General features: G+C 35.9%; 1 protein-coding gene across 7 annotated transcripts in view; it reads left to right on the forward strand.

Moving 5' to 3' along the window:
* PCNX1 (pecanex 1) overlaps positions 1-26576 on the forward strand; it is a 173481-nt gene that overhangs the window by 122895 nt on the left and 24010 nt on the right. For all 7 annotated transcript variants that reach the window (XM_036269327.1, XM_036269713.1, XM_036269486.1 and 4 more), the window contains 10 exons: positions 220-370; positions 2508-2649; positions 3984-4161; positions 6783-6891; positions 8116-8245; positions 11419-11477; positions 13201-13416; positions 20741-20994; positions 22957-23187; positions 26337-26437. In XM_036269327.1, the coding sequence (XP_036125220.1) occupies positions 220-370; positions 2508-2649; positions 3984-4161; positions 6783-6891; positions 8116-8245; positions 11419-11477; positions 13201-13416; positions 20741-20994; positions 22957-23187; positions 26337-26437 (1571 nt within the window). The remainder of the gene's footprint in view (positions 1-219; positions 371-2507; positions 2650-3983; positions 4162-6782; positions 6892-8115; positions 8246-11418; positions 11478-13200; positions 13417-20740; positions 20995-22956; positions 23188-26336; positions 26438-26576) is intronic.

Below are 26576 nucleotides of genomic sequence, written 5' to 3' on the forward strand. Positions count from 1 at the left end.
TTTAAAAATATTTGTAGTACATGAACAACCACTAACTTTCATAGCTGACATAATCAGCAAAACTACATAATATAGAAATATTAACTGTAGACAGATGTTTAATTCTTAGATTCTAAAATTGACTTCCATTATCAAATGGAAAGTTGATCTGACAAATTAGAAGTTCTCCTGTGGGTCTCAAAATCACTTTTAATTTTCTCCACTGTATTCTTCTTTTAGCCTGCTCTCAAGTACGTGTTGTATGCACTGGTCGGCTTTGTAGGTTTCATAACCCATTACGTGCTGCCTCAAGTTAGAAAACAGCTACCGTGGCACTGTTTCTCTCGCCCTCTGCTGAAGACAGTGGAGTATAATCAATATGAGGTTCGAAGTAAGTATTTTAGTAACACCCTTCTTTCTAATACTATGGGTTTTCTCTGTTCTGTTAACAGATGACAGCTAAATAAGTATCATCAAGTTTGGTTGTATTTCATATGTTTAGGTTTAAAGCTGGAATGAGTCCAACTTTTTGCATGATCTTTTTGTTTTAGTTGATAAATATTAGTGCTACAAACCCAACTTTCCACAGAATAAAGCTTCCTGCTTCCCTCTCTAAATTGTCTTTTGCAGATCTCATTGATGCATCCTTCTGTATATGTCTGTGACATCTCTTTCTAGTCCCTACTTTTTCCTTTAATTTTCCTTGTCATGTGCAGGCAACACAGTCCTCTTTATTTTAACTCAAAGCTTAGGGGGAATAGAAAGGTCTTTGTGCCTGCTTCCACCAGAGGCACTATGTCCTACCACAGAGGGGTATAAAAGAGTTGATTAAGTGAAAAGAAGTTAAAACATTTGTGATAGCTGTTATTCGTTCAGATTTGGGATAAAGGATAAAATGACTCAAAAAAGAAGAACACCAGTCCAATTGACAAGCTTTGTGCTTGCCACTTTACACTCTGACTTTTTTTGTTTTGTTTTAAGTATTTAGTCTTGTTGGCCCCATGACCTGTAATATTTCTCATTTTAGAGAAATAATAAAAGTTCATACCTATGTCATCATTTATTACACATTAGTGATTAAGCAGGCCAGTGCTTTTCCCTCAAACTTTTTTTCAGTTAGTAAATTACTACAGAGAGGAAATTCCTCAGTTCTTTGAAAATATATTATCTTCCTTAGGGAACTCTAAAACTTTCTAGTTTGCTATACCTATCTTGACTGTATTCTCAAAGCAAATTTCCTAGGCCTTTAGCAAAATTGTTTAAAGCATCATGGTCCTGTAATCTTGAACACCAGTTTGATCCTGGAGAGAGAATTAGATAAACATTAGTTGCAGTAATAACACTGTGCAAATCTTTTACAAAATATGTGACTTTTAATAACAGGAAATGACATAAAACTGTATAAGAATCTTTACTAGTCCATTCTTACCATCAAGAAAATAACTCAGAATGATGTAATTTTTTCATGATGAACTATCAGTATTGCTTTCATGTGTAAATGATAACAAGTGTATCTGATTTGTTTTAAACAGCAATTTTCATTACAGTACATCATTCATCATATTGTTTCTTCTTTTTTCTAATTTTAATTTTATTTTTGTAATCCTCACTCGAGGATATTTTCCTATTTATCTTCAGATAGAGAAGGAGGGAGAGAGAGAAACATCGATGTGAGAAGGACACATCAACTGATTGCCTCTCACACAGCCCTGACCAGGGCCAGGGACCAACTGCAACCAAGGTACAAGGTACATGCCCTTGACCGGAATCGAACCCACGACTCATAGGTCCATGGGCCAACGCTCTACTTGCTGAACCAAGCCGGCCAGGGCTTCGTTTTTTATCTTAACAAAACATTTAGTCTAAATTTTTACAAATTTTGAATCAAAATAATAATTTTTACTTACTGAAAGTACTAAGTATTAGCAAAGTTGACTTTCTCCCTCTTCTACTGATTTCAGCAGCTGAAAGAAAAATATTCATTAGAGAACTTCCTGAAGCCTCATGACATTGTTTTCAAATAACCAGAGAACCTTATTTTAAATCTTTTAGTTTATCCTAGATACTTTCCCCAGTGAAATAATATTAAAGTATTGGAAAAAATATTACTGACAATGAAAATGACTCTTACAAAGTATGTGAATCAAAAACATACTTTCATATCTCTTCTGAGATGTATGTCTTCTAGGGGTGTGTGTTTTAGGATTTTAAAAACAAAGGAATAGTCTGATAATCTTCAGTAACCTTTTCTCCAAAAGTTATTGGCATAAGTGAGAAAAGGTTATGCTTAAATATTGAGGTTTTAAGAATTAAAATTTAAAATAAGTTTTATATAAATTTAAGTCATATCTAAGTTGCAAAGTTGGATGTGTCTTGGAAGTCATAAAAGTTGACGATTGAAGTACTGGATTTCTTACATTATTTATAATAGAGCTGAATTTAAGTTGTAAGATTTTCCTTTCTCATCTCATTGCCAAACTATTTTATACATTGGATGACATGGTCTTCTTGACTTTTGCTTTTGTTAGATGCAGCCACTGTAATGTGGTTTGAGAAACTTCATGTATGGCTTCTTTTTATGGAGAAGAATATCATCTATCCATTGATTGTTCTTAATGAACTTAGTAGCAGCGCAGAGACAATTGCTAGTCCAAAAAAACTGGATACAGAGTAAGTATACTACTCTTTTAATCTAAGTTGGACTACTGGGGCAGTCATGAGCAATGTCTTAAAAAGAGTTATTCATCCAGTAACATGTAATCGAGTGTCTTTGGTACAAGCCATTGTGAGATTAAAAAATCCAGGTGAAATTTCTGTCTTTGATTCCCATCTCTGCTCTTGGCATTTCACTACTTCAGACATCTCATTGTCAGTTGATATTTTATGAGAGGACATTTATTAAACAGGGTTATTCTTTAATATTAGATGCTAAGTTTAGGAAATTTTTGTGTACTATGTAAATTAGACCTTACACAGGGCATGGTGGTGGCAAAAGTGGGTTGATAGTCATTGTTAGTACATGAAACACAGAGTTATTCTTGTGTTATTATTTAGTAATTATTGCATTATTTTCCATATGAACAACTGTGAACCTACTTTTGCCCCACCCTGTGTAATTATCATAGAAGCCTACCCACTAGACTAGGTACATGTTGTTGGGTAAGTGTCAATATGTTTTTTATGTGCTAAACGCTATTAATGTTAAAGCAATAGAAATATTGAGAAACTAGAGAAACAGGTGTCAGAATTGTAATACTGTCACCTTATTTTTTAACCTGATTTATATAAAGGATAAGAATTATAATACATATTATTGAAATGGAATATTGTGGTAGTTTATTATAGGATGTGATTTGCTTTGCTATAAAAATTATTTTTATTTTATTTTTTTATCCTCACTCAAGGACATTTTTGCATTTATCTTCAGATAGAACAGGAAGGAGAGAGGGAGGAAGAGAGAGAAACATTGATGTGAAAAGACACATCGAGTGGCTGCCACCCACACGACCCCAACCAGAGCTGGGTACAAACTGCAACCGAGGTATGTGCCCCTGTGGGAACTGAACCTGGGACTCTCTGGTCTGTGGGCCGACGCTCTAACTGCTGAGCCAACCCAGACAGGGCTAAATCATTTTTATTTTTATTTATTTATGTTTTAAATACGTTTTTATTGATTTTTTAGAGAGAGAGAGAGAGAGAAATATTGATGCGAGAGAAACTTTTATTGGCTGTCTCCTGCCCACCTCCACTGGGAGTTGAGCACACAACCCAGGCATGTGCCCTGACTGGGAATGGAACTGGGACCTCTCAGTCCACGGGATGATGCTCAATCCACTGAGCCACCCTGGCTGGGCTATACATCATTTTTAGAAGTTTAAATTATACACACACACACACACACACACAATAAGCTTAGTAAATGAAATGGTGATTTATATGAAGTTAGTAGATTTTCTCAAGTTTTCAGCCATTGGTTGATGAGTTGTGCTTTCTTTTTATTCTAGACTAGGTGCTTTAATGATCACTATTGCTGGTCTGAAGTTGCTCCGATCCTCTTTCAGCAGCCCTACATATCAGTATATTACAGTTGTCTTTACTGTGCTCTTTTTCAAAATTGACTATGAAGCGTTTTCAGAGACCATGCTGTTAGATCTCTTCTTCATGTCCATACTCTTCAACAAGGTAATTCATCCCTGAAAGGAATATCCTGCTCTGTAAATAGTATCTCCCTAAGTCATATACTATTTAGTGAGGGTTATCTTTGCATTTCATTCATGACATTATTTTTTAAGTAGTATTTTTCTTCGTTTAACCAGTTATTTAGGAGCTTATTAGAATCCCTAAATACTGCTAGTCATTGTGATCCATAAGATATATTTCTTGCAATAACTGGGAAGATAAGATTAAGTTATATGGAAATATTAGAGAAACACTAATAAGTATATATTTTTAAATATTAAGATCTTCCAAACGGGGATGTGGTTTTTGGATAATTTCAGAAATAGACATGGTAATAATTGAACTGGCCTGTGCGCTACTGGAGAGAGGGAGAGGGGAAATAACCTGGCACCTGACTGAAGATAGTAGATACCCAGGGCAGTGAGGCCATGTGGGAGCAATCAGATGTTAGTTTGATGGGGCATTTTCAGAATGCTCTGAAGTTTGCAGAATGCTTCTAAAATTTGGTATCCACCATAAAAGAGGTGCTTTTAGTCCTTTTGTAAATGAGATGGTAAAATTTAGATCTTTTGCCTACCATTCCAAGAAACTTTTTGCTAAACCACACTACCCTACCTTTCTAAATGAAGTTGGTTGTACAGTCAGATTTATAAATTAAATAGACCTTAGATTTCATGTTAACGCTGACCACATACAAAGGACTTTGACATATATTATCCCATTTGATAGGTAACAGAGCTGAAGCATATGAACAGCTACAAAACACAATGAAAGCCCAATTTTAGGAAAGTTAGCCTGGTCAGCCACATTTGGGATGAATTGGGGAAGAGAGAACCTGAAGGTATGGAGAACAGCTTAAGAGATCATGACAGTAATTTAGATGTGATAGAGATCTGACCGAGGTGGGAACAGTACAAATTGAAAACCATTAATCTGAATGAGGTTTTAGTGATGATCAATTTCAAAATATTATGCTAACTATTGTGATAACAACTTTTAAAATATTGCAGTATTATATTTACTCAATCACTAATTTATATGCATTCTTATTATTCATTTCCTCTTCTAGTGAGCATGGTAAACCAAAGGAGGAAGCCAGAAAGTTAATCAGAGAATTGTTTGCATAAAGAAGCATATGATGTCTCACAAATTTAAATATTTAGATTGGAAATTGTATTGCATCTTATTATACTGATTGGAAAAAAAGTGAAAATTGTAGCAAAATATAAACTAAACAATCCTTGAAATAGAGTCACTACACTTGACTTGTATTAACTTGGATTTTCTTAATGCTTTTATTTGTTAAGAAAATAGTTTTTGAGAGCATACCATATTCCGTACTGTTCTAGATGCTTAGGGTCCATCAGTGAACAAATCAGAGAAAGCTCTGCCCTTAAGGAGTTTGCATTTTATACCATTGCTTCATGGAACTTAATAGCAATAATAGGCAAGTAATAGTCACGGGATCTCTCTAGATAGATATTTAAAGATACCATTGTAAGATGCACTATTGATTTAATAACCTTTCAAGAAAAAATTAATCTGAATGTATACAAAAATATTTTTGCCCACTAACTACTTGTCTGTGTTAATTGCATATTATTTTTTCTTCAATATTACAGTCAAAATTTGAGTACAGTCCATTTCACATGTAGAATCTGGAGACTTTTCTGAATCACTGCTTTTAAGCAGTTGTAATGGCATCTTGATAATTTGCATCCTGCTTTTACTTCCTGTCATCCTGACCACATTAGTACCAAAAATTACCAGCATAATTTTGGGTCATGACAGAGAATGCAAGGGTTGATCTGCATTTTCTAATTGGTTGAAGTTGTTATTTCTTTTTTAAGTTGGAAGTTAAACAGGTTTATTGTTAGTCAGCTAAACCATTTAAATATGAGGTATTTGGTGCATGAGTCATGGCACTGAATGAGTCAGAACCTCTTGCTTTTAGGATTCTGTGGTCTGTTTTGAGAATTAGGTCTTGCACTGCCTAGCATGCAGAGGCAATCTTGAGCATATATACTAATTTTGTTTCAGTGTTGAAGACATGTTCAACCACAAAATAGGTCCTAATTTAAATAAGATTAAAAAGTGTATTGTGTTTCCATTGACAAATGAGATTATATGCAGATGCCTAATATACACTACTAAATTCTTAGCCAAAGAGGCGCTGTGTTTCAACTTTATATCCTGCCTGCTACTTTCAGATTCCTTTAGATCTTGAGTTTAAAATACCCTCAGTTTGAAGAACACTAAAATTTGAGGGAAATGTCTTAGAATCAAAAATTTTTAATTTTATTACTTAAGCTTTATAGACATCTAGATTTCCTACCTTTCTTTGTTTTGCATGTTGTAGTAGTGATATAGCTAATAGAGGGCATAGAATTTTTAAACAAATGAAACACAATCCATAAATCAGCCAGCTGTCTTTACTTAAAAATATATAGTCTTGGAAATTGATATATCTTTTTCTTTTACGCAAATGGAAATAATGTCAATACTGTTTCCCTATTAGGTAGAAAAAAAACATTTTAGAGGTATTTCATTTTATTTTCAAATATCCAGTAAGTTTTTTACTGATTGTTTGTTATTGTTTGTTTTTTGTTCTTTCCCTTCTGCAGCTTTGGGAGCTCCTTTATAAATTGCAGTTCGTGTACACTTACATTGCCCCATGGCAGATTACATGGGGTTCTGCTTTCCATGCTTTTGCCCAGCCCTTTGCAGTGCCCCGTATCCTTCTAATAAAAGTTTTATGAGAAAGGACAGTCATATCCTTGATGAGAATGTTGGTTTGTAGGCATAACCTTTCACAGGTATAGAATATAGGTTACCATGTGATAAATTATCAAAAATTTACAATTCTTTGAGTCCACACCTATTACTGATTTTTAAAAGTATTAATATTTAATCCTCACCTAAGGGTATATTTACTGATTTTAGAGAGAGGAAAGGAGAGAGAGAGAGAGAGAGAAACATTTATGTGAGAGAGAAACATTGATTGGTTGCCTCTCATATACACCCTCACCAGAAATTAAACCCTTGACCTTTCAGACCTTTCAGTGTTCAGGTGATACTCCGAGCAACAGCCACACCAGCCAGGGTATACCTAAACTGATTTTGATTGTTTAGCTTATATTAACCTCTGTACCCACAGATTACTTCAACATGAGAAAAGGATTAAGATTTTATAATTAAGTAATGCTGATTTAAACTTTATATTTATATATATGAGTATTAAAGTCCAGGAATTAAAATTTTATTTTTATTAGAACTAGAGGAAGGGAGAGGGAGAGAGAGAGAGAGAAACATCAATGAGAGAGAAACATCAGTCGGCTGCCTCCTGCACGCCCCCTACTGGGGATCGAGTTCAAAACCTGAACATGTGCCCTGATCAGGAATTGAACCAGGACCTCTCAGTCCATGGTGTGATACTCAGTCCACTGAGCCACGCTGGTCAGGCAAAATATTTTTAAATGAATGAAGATATAAAACATTTTTTATAATATGATTGTAATTAAACTTTATGTCCAAAATCTTCTATTTTTATCATTTCTCGAAAGTACTTTCTAAATAAAAGTAAAGGTTAGTGACCCACATAGGTTTTGGAACGTAGACTTTTTGCATTTGTAAAGTTTAACTTTATCCTCTGGAAAATTATATCTACGCATCTCTTCCCAGAAGTGATATATGGGCTCTTATCAAATAACATGCTAGCAAATATTTATTTTGCTTCCGTCAGAGCATCATGCCAGGCTATATTTTCAGGCTATATCTTTCTACTTCTACCTCATTATACTGCCCAGTGACACCTTTTTCTGTATTCCTCTCATGAATGTTATTTTTCTAATTGTTAAAATTGCAGCGTGTTTGTAAGATGTATTTGTGTGTGTGTGTGTCTTGTGTTTGTGTGTGCCCTCAGATGAATGTTAAGCTCCTTGACCAGTTTTCTCATAGATTCAGCCATGTTGTTTGTTCAGGCTGCTGTATCGGCCTTCTTTTCTACGCCACTAAACCCCTTTCTGGGAAGTGCAATATTCATCACTTCATATGTTCGACCTGTGAAATTCTGGGAGAGAGACTATAAGTGAGTAAAATAAAACACTTAAAGCCAATTTAATCTTTTTTATTAGGAAAAACTATTGACAACATTATTATAAGTAATTCAGGGTTGTTAATTTTTTGTGTTAAATTACTTTATTAAAATTTTATAAATACTTGTAACGTTTCAAAATTTTATAGAGTCAGAATGATTGCTCTTTATTTGTCTACATTTTTTCTATTTATAAGATTTTTAAATTAAAGTTATTGGGCTTACACTGGTTAATATATTTATAAGATTTAAAAAATGTAATTCTATTTTGGATATACTCATTTTTCTTTTTTAAAAAATTTCTAATCTTCACTTGAGGATATTTTTCCATTTATCTTCAAATAGAATGGGAAGGGATGAGAGAGAAACAGAAACATTAATATGAGAGAGACATATTGATTGGTTGCCTCCTGCACGATCCCTACCAGGGCTGGGGACAAATCGCAACCGAGGTACATGTCCTTGATCGGAATCGTACCTGAGACTCTGGTCCACAGGCGGATGATCTAACCACTGGGAAAACCAGCCAGGGCATGTCTTTTTTCTTTTAAACTATTAGAATTGTCCCATGTTAATAATATGCTGAAATTTTATGCTGTACAGTGTTACATCATTGTAACAGTCATAATTATTTCACATTTTTCTTAGAAATAGCTATTTCTAGAGCTACATTTTTTATAGGTTATTTTTGGTTTTTCATGAAGATAAGTTTTCAGTGAGCATTTTGTACATGAACTTTTCTCTATTTAGGCTTAGTTTCTTAGGCTGTTTTTTGTTTTTGTTTTTTTATTCTAATTTAATGAAGAATATCTAAAAGGAAATTTCCTGAGTCTTGGAGCTTAAACCTTTTAAAGACTTTATGTATATTAACATTGATTCAGAAAAGGTTTGTACTAATTTGCCTGCTTTTCCCTGCACTTTCTCACTTGGACACAAAAGGCGAAAACGGTCATCTCACCTTTTAAACAATGAACTAGCTTGTGGATCTGAAACTTTTACCCTGGTCTTTCATTTAAGAACCACACATGGGTTTTCCCTTTTGAATTTTAGTGTTATTTATATTCTGTTCTGGGCCAACGTAAATTTAGTCCAAAATTATGTCTATGGCAGCAGTTCGTTAACCTGTTTGGTGTCAGAAACTTTTATATTCTTAAAAGTTATTGGATGTCTCCAAAGAGATTTTCCCCCCAACAAGGTGTTTTTTGTTTTTAAATACGTTTTTATTGGTTTTTTTTTTTTAGAGATAGAGAGAGAGAAACATTAATCTGCTGCCTCCTGCACACCCACTACTGGGGATCGAGCCCCCAACCTGGACATGTGCCCTGACCAGGAATCTAACCAGTGACCTCTCTGTGTACATGGGATGACACTCAATCCACTGAGCCACACTGGCCAGTGCTAAAGAGTTTTTGTTGATATGGGTTTTATCTACCAATATTTACTGTATTAGAAAACTCAAATTTAAGTGATCATTAATTTAAAAATAGCAACAATAAACCCATTACGTGTAAATAAAAATAATGTTTTTTGAAATAAAAATAACTATATTTTTTCATCTCACCAAAAATCATCAGTGAGGAGTGTCATTGTTTTATAGATCTCTTTAATGTCTAGCTTAATAAAAGACAGCTGGATTCTCACATCTGCTTCTGCATTCAATCTGTTGTTGCTATATGTTATTTTTATTGAAGTATATGAAGAAAATCTGGCCTCACAGACATAGTTAGAAAAGGAAGGAATATTTTAATAGCCTTTTTAAACAATTGTGGATATTCTTTGATCTTTCATTAAAAGTCAACAGATGGTTTATTTCCTAAAGATTAGTTGAAATGTGAAATCTAAAACCATATCCATGAATTTCTGTACTGTGTTACATCAAAATCTACTGATAGGTGTTATACCTTGAATGGATCTTTTTGCCCATGCATCATCTTACAACATCATTACTGATCATTTAGAAAATATTGTTTACTAAGTAATGTTGACCTCCCAAATTTGACACATTTATTTATATAATATTTTTAAAATGTATTTATTCATATCACCTCCAATCACAGAAGAAAACTGAGTATTGGGACACTATCAAGCTTATAGTGGTAGATACAAGATTTCCAAAATTCTAATTTTTGCATGAAAACTCTAATTTTATTATTGGCAACAGATACCATTGTCAATTGTTTTCTTTGAAATGACAGACTCATTTTCTTCATTTTTGAGAAATGTTTGTCAGATACCGAAGTCTGAATAATTACAGTTTATCCATCAGCCATTCAAGTACAAATGGTCTCCCGTGAAATAAAAGTATCCAGTGCAGCTTGTAAATCCAGCAGCTGCACAAATGCTTTCCCTCGAGACACCCGTCATACCTCAGAACACAGCAAGAGGTGCTTTATGTGCCACACACAGTGTTAACAACCTGTACTGAGGCGTTGTAGCTCAGTAAAATTAATATCTCTTCATTGTTTCATTAAGAACATTTTGAAGTGAAAGTCGAATTTTTATTTATTGTTTTTGTCTTGTGCATGTGTGACCATAACAGGTGCCCCTACCTTGATTCAGGTTAAAGCACCAGCAGTCTTACCCACCATAGCTCTTGTACCATCAGTGCAATTGTCAACACAGTGAAAGAAACAAGTAATTGCTCAATATTATTTTGAAAATAGTTTTGATCTGCAAAACTGCCTAGAAGGGTCTTGAATACCTTACTCTGGGTTCTGTGGACCACGTTTTTGGAACCACTGTTGTAAGGAACACAATATCACTAGACATTAATGGATGTACCTTCCCTTTGCAAAGAATGTTTCATGCACTGTGTATTTTTTAAATCTGTATACACTGTGGATTTTTTTCATCCTGCATAATTAGTTTTTTACATTAAACTTAGTAATGTCTGTCTACATGCTGTTCCTTGAGACACCAGTTAGAAATAACTGTTGTGTTTATGTATGATGGATATGGGAGAGTGGGGAAAAAAACAAAAAACCTTACCCCTAATATTGTGCTACTACAGAGTTTTATCAAAATGCTAATCATAGATTTTTCTCAGAGATAGTCATAAAGTTATAATCTTTATTTCATCTTTATTGTATAGTTTTATCCCTTTTAATTATTAGGCATTTTAAAATATAAAAACGATTACTAAAAATGTTTTATTTTGCCATCTTCAGCACAAAACGAGTGGATCATTCAAACACCAGATTGGCTTCCCAGCTTGATAGAAATCCAGGTAATAGCTCTATTTGTGAATCAAGAAGTATGTCTAATGAATTTGTTTCATACATATATATCACTTCCTGCTTGTTGGGAATCCTGTGTGGGTTCCAAATGACCGATTTAAAAAACAAATATCCTTTGCTTTATTTTGTTTACTGTAGCAAAATATACATGAATTAAAGTATCTGCAACTTATTTATTCATCTTTTATAAAATGTATTTTAAGAACGCATTTTTAAGGGATAAAAAATGTCATTCAAAGATTATTCTTACATGGGTTAAAAAGTAGAACACGGTTAAAGTAAAATTGATTATATGTCTTAAATACTATGCAATCTGACCATTATGTGTTTTATTAATATGTTTGTTTTGCCCCTTCCCTGAATGTTTAGGTAAATATTAATTTAATTTCATTTAGTTTATTATATATAGAGATGTCATGTAGGGGGACCAAATAGCTACTCAACATAGGGCTTTATTGGGTGGCACTTTGGTGGTGTTACTGTTATCTAAAGTCTGGTTCTTAGTTTTGTCATTTGGGAAACTTTTGTTGACCCACCTAACCATTAATAATCTGACATAGTGTGAATCTCATGTCTTCAACCATAGATATAAATGTCTCAACCAGAAATCCAATGTATTAATTTACTAAAAGAAATATTGCTCCCAAATAGACTGGAATAGTTGTATTCATTTCACTTGCAGATACCTTCAAATACTGTCTACTTAAGAAACTAAATTATAATAATCAGATTAATTCATAATTATAAACCTGGGTTAGGGAGAATTAGTTAATTGATAATGATGACTGTCATTATCACATTCTGGTAGATAAAACAACCATCCCAGCTCTAGTATATATGTCTTTGTAAGGGGCTTGGGATTCTCACCGTGCTGATGATGCCATCCTGCTTATCATAGAAGCCATGGCCTGAATTAATATGAATTAACAGGCATACTTTTGTAATGGAAAGACAGAGCATTATACAGGACTATTTTATTAAAGTTGGAGTTGGAGTTGGAGTTCCCCTTTCATTATTTTATTATTTTAGTTAGGCTGTTTAAAGGCACCCATTTACAGGTTATTGCTTTGCATGGGTTACTTCTGAAGATGGTCATTTCATTTACTGGGTGATGTTTTATCCTATTTTTTTCCTTAAAGGATGACTCTAATAAATTTTGTAGGTTCTTTGCTGCTGTTTCTGTATATACAGTTTATTTCTATTGAGTTAGTTTTAGCCATCTCAGTATATATTGACTGACAATTTCTTTTTGTTTTGAACTATCTTATTTGTTCGGATCTTATATTACTTTACCAACTTTCTTTACCAGTGTGTCTTTTTGTTCCAGTTCTGATTTTTTAAAATCATTTTTGTTTCCCTTGCATGGTTTTAATTATAAAGCATAGTTCATTGAACAATCATAGAGAAGAGCAAGGACTGTTAAAAAGGGCGAGAAAGACCTTAGATTTCATCTACTCCAACTCCTGCGTTTTATGACTAAGAACCAGAGATTCAGGGAGGTTATGTGACTTTTAACTCTAAATTCTGAAACTTTCCCTATTACTCTATATTTCATTTTTATATTATAAAAGTATGAATGTTATTTTCTTTATCAAAAAATATAGCTACAACCCGAACTGGAAATTAGTTTTAATATTCTTGACAGTCTTGTATATTGATATAAAGTGGACTTTAGGGTAAAGTTTAACATTTTTAAAAAATCCCTTCTTGTAGGATCAGACGACAACAATCTGAATTCCATCTTTTATGAACATTTAACCAGATCCCTACAACACAGTCTCTGTGGTGATTTGCTCCTAGGACGGTGGGGAAACTACAGTACAGGGGACTGTTTCATTCTGGCCTCTGACTACCTCAACGCACTAGTACACCTTATAGAGATTGGCAACGGGCTGGTCACTTTCCAGCTGCGGGGACTCGAATTCAGAGGTAAGACATTCACTTTTTATTTCTATACTGTGCTCCTGTGAGCTCATCTGAGTTTTATGGGTTTACTTCGCAAATCAAAAGTTATCACAGAATCTCATCCTTAGTCTTTGAACTTATAGAATGTGGAAAGCTGTTAAAGGGTAATTATTAGATACTTTCCTCCAAATTTCACATTCAGAGAAAAATCATTTTTGTGATACGCTTATATGTAAAGGTAGTACCATTAGTGTGTAAGTGGCTTGTTTTCCTGATGATGTTGACTTTCTGTGGTTCTGTGCTTGTTCTCTGGCCAGTCTCCTTGTGACCAGTGATGTATCTGTTAGGTGGCTGGCAGAATGCAATGTGGTGTTTCTGTGTGAGGCAGAGAGTAGTTAACTGAGTTACTTTCTCACGGATGCCAAGCCTTTGCCCTCAACAGCTTTTTTTTTTAATTGGCGTGAAATTCATATAACATCAAATTAGCATTTAGTACATGCACAATGATGTGCAACTATCACCGCTGTCTAGTTCCAAAGAAATTTCATCTCCCCAAACAAAACTCCACACCCATTAAGCAGTTAGTTCGTTTCTTCACCAGCCCCAGTAATTTTGTATAAGACAAATGAAGCTATTTCTACACAGAAAATCATTCATTTAGAAACATATCAACTTGATGTCATTAACTGCTGTAGTTGAATACCTTGTAAGTATGAATAAAAACTTGTTTTATAGGAATTGAAGAACATCCTGATAATGTTTTTCTTTCCAGTCTAGGGAACATTTTTGAACTTGAGAGTTTTTAGAGAGAGATCATCTAAGCTGTGTTGTTTTTTGTGGTTTTTGTTGTTGTTGTTGTTAATCTTCACCCAAGAATGTGTTCCCATCCACTTTTAGGTAGAGTGGAAGGGAGGAAGGGAGGACAAGAAAGAGAAATATCAGTGTGAGAGAGACACATCTATTGGTTGCCTCTCGAATGACGTCGACCAGGGCTGGGGATTGAACCTGCCGCCCAGGTACGTGCTCTTGACCGGGAATCGAACCTAAGACCCTCTGGTCCAAGGGCCAACGCTCTAACCACTGAGCCAAATCGGCCAGGGCTAAGCTGTATTTTGATGTATTCTAAGAAGTGCCTTGTGTGTTTTTAACCTGAAATAGAAATAAGAAAGCATTTGACTAGATAGAGGATCAAATCAGACCTATACCCTAAAGCTTTTTCTCACCCTGATGTTAAATTGCATAACAAATATTATATAATATCTTTTGTTAATGGAACAAGTGCTTCTCTCAAGTTACCCCATTTGCTGGAAGTAAGATTTTACTTGTGGGACAGATTAAGGCAGTAAACGTTGATGTTCATTATTCATTTGTTATCTATTGGTAACCCATTTATTCTCTCTCTCTCTCTGCCCCCCTTACCCCTCTCTCTCTCCCTCTCTTCTTCTCCCTCTCCCTCTCTCTCAGTGTTCTATTCTTGTCTTATGGTTTCTTTCTGCCTCCATCAGGAGCCCACGACCTTAATTCCATCTCTTCTAGACTCTTATCCAGTGTTGTACAAATCTAATCCAACTAGACTCATCCAAAAGTTAGAGCCCACTCACCACTACGCTATCCACTGCTATCACTGCTATGACTTCAGCTTCTCAAATTCTTTTTAAATTGTTTGGCACCTGAAGATTTCACCTTTGCTTTTAAACTTTAATTTAACTTTAAAAAACTGTGTGTGGGAAGCTATTTTACCCAGCATTTCTGTGTGTGTGAATTGGAAGGGCTCCTTTTTATTATTTGCTCAATATACCATATTCATCAGAAATTCTCCAAATCATGCCCTGGCCAGGTGGCATAGTTGGTTGAAGCATTGTCCCATACACCAAAAGGTTGCAGTTCAATTTCTGTTCAGGGCACATACCTAGGTTATGGGTTCAATTCCCAGCTGGGGCATGTACAGGAGGTGACTGGTCAATGTTTCTCTCTCACATTGATGTTATTTTTTCTCTCTCTCTCTCCCCACTTCCTCTCTCTCTAAAACCAGTAAACATATCCTTGGATGAGGATTTAAAAAAAAAAATTCTCCAAATAAAAAATGGATCCAAATTTTCTCACTCTCCCAACTTTCACTCTCTGGTGCCAGGTAGTTTCAAATAAAATTTTGAATAAATCCTTTGCCATCTAAACTCTTTTCTTTTTTAGTCAGGCATAATGATTTTTTTAAAAGGCAAATTTGATCAATGTCCCTTTCATGCTTAATTTTTTAAGTGGTTTCCCATTACATTTAAAATAGAATTCAACTTCTTTACATGCCCTGCAGCACTGTATGATCTGGCGTTTGCCAGGCTCTGCAGCCTCGCTCTGCTGTATCCCCTCCTCACTCACTCAGTGTGTACCAGCCACACTGGCCCTCCTTCAGTGTCTTAGCTGTGCTAGATTTTTTTTTTTTTTTTTTTTTTTTTTTATCCTTACCTGAGGATATTTTCCCATTTTTTGTACAGATAGAGTGGGAGGGAGAGAGAGGAAGGGAGAGAGAGAGAGAAACATCGACGTGAAGGGACACATCGAGTGGCTGCCACCCGCACGACCAACCAGGGCCGGGGACAAACTGCAACCGAAGTACGTGCCCTTAGCGGGAACCGAACCCAGGTCTTTCCGGACCGCAGGCCGACGCTTTAACCGCTGAGCCAAACTGGCCAGGGCGGTGCTAGATTCTTTACTAAGGACTCCTCCTTGCCTTTCCCTTTGCCCAGAAAGGACCAACCATCTTCCCTCCTCCTACCAGCCTTCCGTCTAGCTAAAATCCCTTAATTATCTTTAAGTATTGGCCTAAATGTTGATTTCTCAGAGAAGCCTTCTCTAAACACCTGTCCCACATGAATATCTCTATTATTATATTCTGTTTTTAACTCCTTAGTGCTTAGCATAGTTTTAATTTTCTGTTTGTGTTTATAAACTTTTGAACCTATGCACATTCTCTGTTATATATTCTTTGATTTGTCTTTTAAACAACCCTTTAAAACTATAAAAATCATTTTGGCTTGGGTTTGGCCCAAGACTGTATTTTGTAAACTTTTGCTGTGCAGTATCAGCTCCTCCAGGGCAGGCACATCTTTATTCATCATTGTGTACCCAGCACTTATCTCAGCAGTTAGCATGTGACACACAGTGAATTCTGTAGAGTGATTGAATAATGTGAGTACATAGCTTTTTCTCCTTTCTCTGTATTCCAGAACTTGCTTCCTTCACAGTGTTGGCCTCTGTTCTACCTTTGACCTCTCAAAATATTAATCAAGAGTGTCAGTATTTTGTCAGGCAGATCATTGGATCTGCTGAGCATTTTGATGTATTTTATGGTAAACTCCACTAAGTCAATTTAATTCCTTTGACTTTAGTGTCTCTTCTAGTGGATGCTAAGTTTTAAGTAACATTTAACTAAATAATTTTCTTGATCAGTTTTCTATAGGTCTTGGTTAAACCTCTTCCTATTTACTTCATGTTCTCAAGATTCTTTTCCATGTAAGATTTGAATTATTAATTTATTTTTTTCTATCAAAATTGTCTGATTACAGCTTCTACCATGTTAACTTTTTATTTGTAAATATTACTTCTACCAAGTACAGTTTTCCAAGTCAAACATTATAGGTCATAAAATTTTATGCTAATTAGATTTCTTTCCATTTTTAAAATATTTATTTATTTATTTTTTAATTTTTTTTTTATTGGTTTTAGAGAGGAAGGGAGAGGGAGAGAGAGAGAGAAACATCGATGAGAGAGAACATCGATTGGCCACCTTCTGCATGCCCCCACTGGGGATTGGGCCCACAACCTAGGCATGTGCCCTGACTGGGAATCGAACTGGTAACCTCTGGGTGCATGGGTCAGTTCTCAATCAGTGAACCACACCGGTGAGGCCTAAAATTTATTTTTTATTTTATTTTTCCATCACCATTTATCCCCTCTATGTCCTCTTCCACCTCCATTCCCCCACCTTCCCCCCACCTCCGAGGTCACCCCATTGTTCATGTCCATGAGTTTTCTCTCTTTCTGTTTTTCTTTTTTGCTCAATCCCTCCACCTACCCACCCCCACCAGAACTGTCTATCTGCTCTCTATCTATGGATTTCTTTCCATTTTTACTTAATTCTAACATGTCTAGTTTTCATGTTGTTAGTTTTATTTGTTTGTTTATTTTTACCAGTTATATTCACTATCAAGTGACTGAAAGATCTAGCTAATTGGTAATAGATCCTCATAGATATTCTAGAATCCCATTTCAAGTCTCAAAATTCTTTTTTCAATTATTATTATCAATTCCTGTGTTTATAGTTGACTTCATTTTCGAAGCAAAATATTTTACTAGGATATGTTGGAGTAGAAAATATTCTTGGGGCTTATTTGGTAGAGTAACAATACCTTGTATTAATTCAGTTACCCTATTTAACTTTCTTCTGCTACGTTAAACAAGGGTCGTATTCTGTGTCTCCTGAGTAAGTGTCAGAACCTCCAGATGCCCTCTTGCCACATCTCTTCTTTGTAAGCCACAAAAAGCTCTCAATGTGTTATGTTATTTCCTTTCCTTAAAACCTTTGACTGCCTTCCCAGGAAGAGGGTAAAATCAATAAAGAAAAGTAATAAAATAAATATAAAATCTGAGGAATAGACGCAACTTCATGCCACAGTTTTAAAAACCCAGGCTCAAGAAATTTCTTCTAGAAATTGAATAGTTCTTCTGCCTTCTCTGCACATGGATAAAGAAGGAAAATTTCTCAAGGGTTTTTACAAAATCAGTGTAATACTGATATCAAAAGATGACCAGACTAGCTGTGCCGGTGTGGCTCAGTGATTGAGCATCGACCCATGCTACAAGGGGTTGTAGATTCAGTTCCTGGTCGGGGCTTGTGCCCAGGTTGTGGGCCTGATCCCCAGTGGGGGGCATGCAGAAGGTGGCCAATCGATGTTCTCTCTCATCAATGTTTCTATCTCCCTCTCCCTCTCCTTTCCTTTCTAAAAATCCATAAAGAAAGAAAAAAAGATATATGACCAGACTAGCTAAAAAAGTAACTATAGTTTAATTCACTTATGACTATAGATGCAAAAATCCTCAGAACCCAGAATAAGGAAAAACCAGCGATACTTTTTTTAAAGTACCCCTCACCAATTTAGTAATTGGTCCTTCTTTTGAAGTTAATTTAAGTACTAAAAAGCAAATTAATAGAATTCATCTTTATTTATTTATTTATTTTTATTAATTTATTTTTGTTACAGATGTTTCTCCTTTCCCCCCATACACCCTCCTCCTGATCCCGCCCCCTCCCCCAACAGCATTGTTGTCTGTGTCCATTGGTTATGCATATATGCATATAAGTTGTTTGGTTTATCTCACCCCCCACCCCACCCCCTCGAATTCATCTTCTTTTTAATAGAACACAGGAGACAGATATTGTAATATGATTCTCTCAAAAGATGCCAGAAGACATTTGATTAAATTTTGTTCCCATTACTGCTTTGAAAAATAACTGTACAAGATTACAGATATCCTCATTCTGGAAAAAAATGTGTATGTATATCTATAGTCAGTATCATGTGCAGTCATCAACCACAGCAGGCATTCCTGTTGTTGTCAAGTCCAAGACAGGGTTTTTCTTGTCACCACTGTGTGTCATTATTTTGGAAATGTTTGCCAATATAATTAAACTAGAAAATAATAGCATTGTTAAAGGTTCTAGAGTACTAAACAATACAGTTCATTAGTTTGGTTAAGCTTACCTGTTCTGCATCCCTTTCATTGTACCACCACCACTGCCACCAAGTAGGGCCAGGTTTCCTGGCATCTTTTTCTTTCAAATCAGTGTTTTTAAAACATGGATAGTGCATGCCTGGCCAGTGTGGCTCAGTGGTTGAGTGTCGACCCGTGACCAAGAGGTCAGGGTTCGATTCCTGGTCAGGGCACATGCCCAGGTTGTGGGCCAGCTCCCCAGTAGGGGGTATGCAGGAGGCAGCCAGTTGATGTTCTCTCTCATCAATGTCTTTAACTCTCTCTCCCTCTCCCTTCCTCTCTCTCTAAAATCAATAAAGGAAAAAAAATTTTTTTAAAAAAACATGGATAGTGCATATATTTATTCTCTTTAAAGGAAAAAATATGTAGTCCCATTTGTTATTTTTATTATAACTAACTTTAATATGTACCTTTATATATTTAAGTATAATCACTTTATAGTCCTTATATAATATAAGGAATTTACAAATTATTATTTATTTATTTTTATCCTCACTCGAGGATGTTTTTGCATTTATCTTTAGATAGAGCGGGAGGAAGAGAAGGAGGAAGAGAGAGAGAGAGAAACATCAATGTGAGAGAGACACATCGACTGGTTGCCATCCACATGACCCCAGCTGGGGCCGGGGACAAACTGCAACCAAGGTATATGCCCTTAGTGGGAACCAAACCCGGATCTCTCTGGTCTGTGGGCCGACACTCTAACTGCTGAGCCAAACTGGCCAGGGCAGGAATTTACAAATTAAATGAAGCAAGACCACATAACAAAATAAAAATTAATATCCATGTGATGCATGATATTTTGCTAGTATTAGTTTGCTACGGATCTAATTTTATACACTAATGCAGAGAATGCTTGTTTGATAACTATCTTGTATAAAAGAACGTAACTTCAAAGAACTGTTTGCTAGTGCAAGCAATTAAACCTCATACATACATCATTGAAACTTGTATCAGCAGGCAAACCTCAAATGCCAATTATGTAATCTTACCCAATTACTGTTAGTATTGGCAACAGAAAAATTTTAATTATGTATTTAATATTAAATTATAATGAACCATCACAAGTTATACAGCCAGATAAGCAGGTTGTATATAAAAATTGGCTTGCAGCATGGACATGAGGCAGAGTCCCGGTCTTTTGAGTTCTGCATGTCTATCTGTATTGGGTGCCCTGGGATGATTCAGTTCTCATTCCACTCTTCTTTTTCAGAATTAACTCAGATCTTCATGATATATAGCTTTACTTATTTAGTCTTCATTTGATAGGAATGCACTGGTAAACTCAAATTTGAAAAGCTTGGGAATTGGTGAATAAATGTTAAGGAGGTTACTTTACAGATTTTCAGAACCTTGAATGTGCTCATGTTGTGATTCTGCAGGAGATTAATATGCAATACGCCTGGTCTCAGGAGCTTGCTGCAGTTTGTTCATGAACATTCAAAGGCAAATCAATCACATACTTTCATTTACTATAAAATGTTTTCTCTCTGAATTTCTTGTCTTTAAAGTGTTCGTTTCCCCACTTTATGATTTTGTCCCCACTTTGTAAGTGGTCTCTATCTGTCTCTCTATTTTTAAGGTACTTACTGTCAACAGCGGGAAGTAGAGGCTATAACGGAAGGTGTTGAAGAGGATGAAGGGTTTTGCTGCTGTGAACCTGGCCACATTCCTCACGTGCTATCATTTAATGCTGCGTTTAGCCAGCGCTGGCTCGCTTGGGAAGTCATCGTCACCAAGTATATTCTGGAGGGCTACAGCATCACTGACAATAGTGCTGCTTCTATGCTTCAAGTCTTTGATCTTCGGAAAGTACTTACCACATACTATGTCAAGGTAGGGGTAGGTGCCTACTTAGATCGTCTGATAATAGAAGGCTCTTCTTGGAAAAGATACATGTATATAATTATTTTTTTACTTGTGCTTTGCTTCTGTGTAGTGATTTAAATTCTCTAGTATCCAGTGTAGTCACTAAATTATACCTATGAAGGTCTCACTGTTTTTTCTTTAGTGAAACTTACTCATTGTTCATTAGTATTAATAGCTACCATTTGTAGGTCACATGTTCGAGGCACTGTGCTGAGGAATATATATACACACACATGCATATATACACATCCATGCATCTGAACTAATTCTCTAAAGTAATGTTACATTCCTGTTTTACAAATAAACGTGAAGAATTAGAAGTTTACTTGCCCAAAGTCCTTTAACTAGCAAGTAAAGTCAGGGATTTAAAATCCAGGCTTGTCTGACTCCTAAACCCTTGCTGCTAAACACTGCTTTGCACTGCTTTCAACAAGCTGAATAAAAGTATTGCAAGCTTTGTCCGGCTGGTGTGGCTCAGTGGTTGAGCATCGACCCATGCACCAAGAGGTTGCCGTTTTGATTCCCGGTCAGGACACATGCCCAGGTTGTGGGCCAAATCCCCAGTGGGGAGCATGCAGGAGGCAGCCAATCAATGTTCTTTCTCATCAGTGTTTCTCTCTCTCTCTCCTTCCTACTTCCTCTCTCTCTAAAATCAATAAAGAAAAAAATAAAAAGTATTGCAAGCTTTGAGAGGTCGCCAAGACCACCCTCACTTGGGACAACCAAGTGCAATTTCAGGGTCCCCAAGACACCCTCAGGTTCAGTAATTTGCTACAAGGACTCACAGAACTCAGCAAAGCATTATACTCACAGTTAGGAATTGTTCAGGTGGAAGGATACAGATTAAGATTACTAAGGGAAGAGGACATAGGGCAGGGTCCAGAGATACCAAGGCAGAGCTTCCAGCTGTCTTCTCCCAGTGGAGTTTTACAGACAGTTCCTATTTCTCCTGGCAACATTGTGTGACAAGACTCACAGACTGTTGTCAATCAGGAAAGCTACCTGAGCCTCTGGATGGAGAGGTTTTTTGTTTTTGTTTTTTTGGAGCAAAATCACTTAGACATGGTTGACCACCCATGTGGCCAACCCTTGTCTCTAGCTCCTCTAGAGTCATAGCTCTAAGCCTCCAGGTGAACAAAACCTCTTTTAGACCTTACCTCCCAGGACCCAAATGCAAAGCCCAAATCTCTCTTTAGGCAAGGTTAGTTCTTTGCTACACAAGTATTTTATTTTTGCTAATGATTTTACAGAAGTGCAGCATGGTTATGCTTTGGGGCGTGCAGGCAAAGCCAGTATTTTCAAAAGGAAAATGTGTGCTAAATTGTAATGACCCATATCTGAACTTTCATATCTTATGTTGCCCTATAAATACCACCTTATTCGTGCTGACTAGAGTAAACCTTAAGTCTTCTATTTAAGGTTTGGTTAGACACAACCTCAGGAAGATAGGGATTGCTTTTACAACATATTTTACATGTACATGTGTTTTTGTGTGTGTCATTTTCTCTCTCTAAATATGTGTATTTTTATTGCTGTATCATTAGATATATTTCTATAATTTGAACTAAGATCACAGGATGACTTAATAGTTTTCTATGAGAAATTTCTCAAAATAAATGTACCACAATACAGGCTTTTCACCTTTCTTAAAAGATCCTAAATTCTAAAGCTCTAAATTCAAAGATTAGAATTGTTTTTGAATGTATAATTGTAATTTAAAAAGTATTAAATTAAATGGTTTTTATCCAGGAAGGCCTGAGGTATATTATTATAGCACTCTTAAGATATATATTTATAAAATTGAGCCAGAATAATATATTTTTGAGTTGTACTGTCAGTGTAAACAGTTGGAATTTATTTACTGAGGATTGAAGTTAATTCAGATTGTGATTTAGTTTGAATTTTTGTTTTTTATCTTTTCCTCGTTAGGGCATCATTTATTATGTTACCACCTCTTCTAAGCTAGAGGAGTGGCTAGCTAATGAGACAATGCAGGAAGGACTCCGTCTATGTGCGGATCGAAACTATGTGGATGTGGACCCAACGTTTAACCCAAACATTGATGAAGACTATGACCATCGACTGGCAGGCATATCCAGGGAGAGCTTCTGTGTGATTTACCTCAACTGGATAGAGTACTGTTCTTCCCGAAGAGCAAAGGTAGGGTTTATTTATTTCATTTATAACTCTGAATCTGTTTTTCTAAAGATGGGAAGAATATTTCTGTTTGTTGTTAGGAGGTCAGTTTTTCTAGAACTTTCTTTGTGACCTATCTGGTTCATTATGGTTGGACCAGACCAACCGACTCTTCCAAAACAAGTTAAAGAAAGTAGCCTTATTCTTTCATCTGCGGTGTCATAATCTCACCCTGTAATCAGCATGCCCTCCATCCTATGTATACACATACATATGCACAAGTGTATAAGTGTATAAGGCCACAGATTACATGTGGCACCTTCTTAAAGACTACATTTTGGAGCACCCCCACACACCCCCTCATACACCATACTTAAGGATAATTTAGTATCTTTGTCCCAAATTCAAAGTCTAAACCAGGGCAGTCTAATAGCATTTTCTGTGATGATGGAAATGTTCTGTGTTGATCCAGTGTGGTAGTTACTAACCCACCACAGGTGGCTATTATTAAGTATTTGACATGTGGCCAGTATAACTAAGGAACTGAATTTAAAATTTTATATCATTTTAGTTTATTTAAATGTAAGACTAGTGGGCTAATGGCTACCATATTGGATAGTGTTCAGGGGTGGGGAACCTTTTTTTTGCCTAGGGCCATTTGGATATTTAAAACATCATTTTTGGGCCATATAAAATTATCAATTTAAAAATGAGTCTGCTAGCCCGGCTGGTGTGGCTTAGTGGTTGAGCATCGAACTATGCACCAAGGGGTTGCTGGTTTGATTCCTAGTCAGGGCACATGCCCAGGTTACAGGCTCGATCCCTGGTTAGGGGGCATGCAGGAGGCAGCTGATCAATGTTGATGATTCTGTCTCTCATCGGTATTTCTATTTCTTTCTCCCTCTCTAAAAAAATCAATAAAAAAACATTTAAAAAAATTAGCCTGCTACATTTGGTCAGGCTAATTTTGTTAGGCATGTGATGTTAGCTAATACTGATTACGGCCCTCAGGCCAGACGTTCCTCACCCCTGATCTAGACTATTGACTTTGAGATGTCAACATGGGTAAAATGAGGTAGGAATGTGTAAAAATGCAGATTCTTGGGCTTCACCTGAGAGATTCTCCTTCTTTAGGGCTAGACTGGGGATCCAAAATCTGTATCACCGTGGGTGATTGTAATTCAGCTGGTTCCTAATCTGCACATCAGGATAACTTGTCTTATTCCAAAAGTAAGGTTATTACCAACTACTACTTTCCTTCTAGGTCTTATTGCCCTCATGGCTGTGTTGCTCCCCTATTTAGACTGCATGTAACACAGCCACAATACCAAAGCCTGTGGTTCCAAAAGCTAATTCCTACTACCACTATTGCTTTCTAAGCAAAAGTCTGGTGTAGTGGAACCGCCAGCATTCTAGGTGCAGGATTACTCTGTATCACAGAGTATAGTGAGCCACTTTGACAACTGGAACCTTTATCATGGTCTGGGATGTACTGACTCTTTAGATGTAGCACCTGCTTTAGTCTTAGGTATATAGTTTTCATCAGACTTCGAAATTTCTCAGCCATTATTTTTTCAAACATTTTTTTTCTGTACTCCTCTTCCCTTTTTTGAGGACTCCAGTTACATTGCCCGATATTGTCCTATAGCTCACTGATGTTTTTATCAGTCTCTTTTGTCTCTGTGTTTAATTTTGCAGTTTCTATTGTTGTATTTTAGATCATTTTATTTTTCTTGTACATTGTTTAATATGCCATTAATCCCATCCAGTGTATTTTTATCTCAGACATTACATTTTTGTATCTCTTAAAGTTTAATTTGTCTTTTTTGTTGTTTTTAATCTTTACCTGAGGATATTTTTTTATTGATTTTTAGGTAGAGTGGAAGGGAGGGCGAGAGAGAAAGAGAAACATCAATGTGAGAGAGACACATCGATTGGTTGCCTTCTGCACAACCCTAACTGGGCCTGGGGATCAAACCTGCAACCCAGGTACATGGCCTTGACGGGGAGTTGAACCTGTGACTCTTTAGTCCAAAGGCCGATGCTCTAACCGCTAAGCCATACTGGCCAGGGCTAATTTGTCTTTTATATAAATCTTTCATGTCTCTACTTAGCATGATGTCATTGTTTTATCTTCTTGAACAGTTGTAATAACTTATTCAGTGTCCTTATTGACTAATTCTGACATCTGTGTCAATTCTGCATCAGTTTTGACTGAGTGAGTGACTAACTGATTGTTCTTTTATGGGTCCTATTTTTCTGCTACTTTGTATGCCTAACAGTTTTTGATTGGATGATAGACTTGATGAATTTTACCTTGATGGGTACTGGATATTTTTGTATTCCTATAAATATTCTTGACCTTTTCTCTGTGACACAATTAAATTCCTTGGGGCAGTTTGATTCTGTCTGAACTTGCTTTTAAGCTTTCTTAGGAGGGACCATCCTTTAGTCTGAAGCTGATTTTTCTCCATTACTTGAGACAGTACTCTCCTGAGTTAAGAGAGGAGATCTTAAAGTTCTCATCACGAGGAAAAAAAATTTATAGCTATATATGGCAACAGAAATTCTTCTGTGGAGTACTAGGATCTTAGTTAAACACCTCAAAGTACTTTACACCTGGTTCTTTGTTAGTATGTCCTAGTATTATAAAGTATTTGATTTTATTTAAAGATTTCAAAGAACCTCCTTATATGCATTGATAACTTCATTTAGTGTTTTGTTGTTTTCTTTTCATTAAACTTTTATTTGATGAGGTAGAAACTGGTTGAGTTCCTTAGCTTATCTTGATTTATTAAATAGATATATTCAGATTTGATAAACACTTATATACCTTTCTGATTATTAATGTTTGTTTTTATTTTATTTTTTAGATATAGACATTCAGGTGTACATCATAATGATTTGATATTTATATACATTGCAAAATAGTCACCACAATAAATCTGGTTAACTTCTATCACCACACATAGTTGCACAATTTTTCCCCTTGTGATGAGAACTTTTAAGATCTACTCTCTTAACTTTCAAATGTGCAATACAATATTTCCAACTATAGTCACTACATTAAATCCCTATGACTTATTTGTAACTGGAAATGTGTACCTTTTGACCTCCTTCTCTCTGTTCTTTGTCTTTTTGTTGTTGTGTGTTTGTTTGTTTGTTTGTTTAAGCCACTGGATGTGGACAAAGATTCTTCCCTGGTCACTCTTTGTTACGGGCTCTGTGTTCTGGGACGAAGAGCTTTGGGGACTGCATCCCACCATATGTCCAGGTAAAGGCATTTCTGTTTTTAGGAAGAGACTGTGAGAAAGTGTATGATCTAAATCTGAAAAATCTGGGATCGTCTTTCATGGAAGCATTCTGTGCTAATTTATTGCAAAAGTCTCTTCAGATGTATAGATATTTTTGCT

This window comes from Molossus molossus, unplaced genomic scaffold (assembly GCF_014108415.1).
Source record: "Molossus molossus isolate mMolMol1 unplaced genomic scaffold, mMolMol1.p scaffold_m16_p_1, whole genome shotgun sequence".
Classification (NCBI taxonomy): Eukaryota; Metazoa; Chordata; class Mammalia; order Chiroptera; family Molossidae; genus Molossus; species Molossus molossus.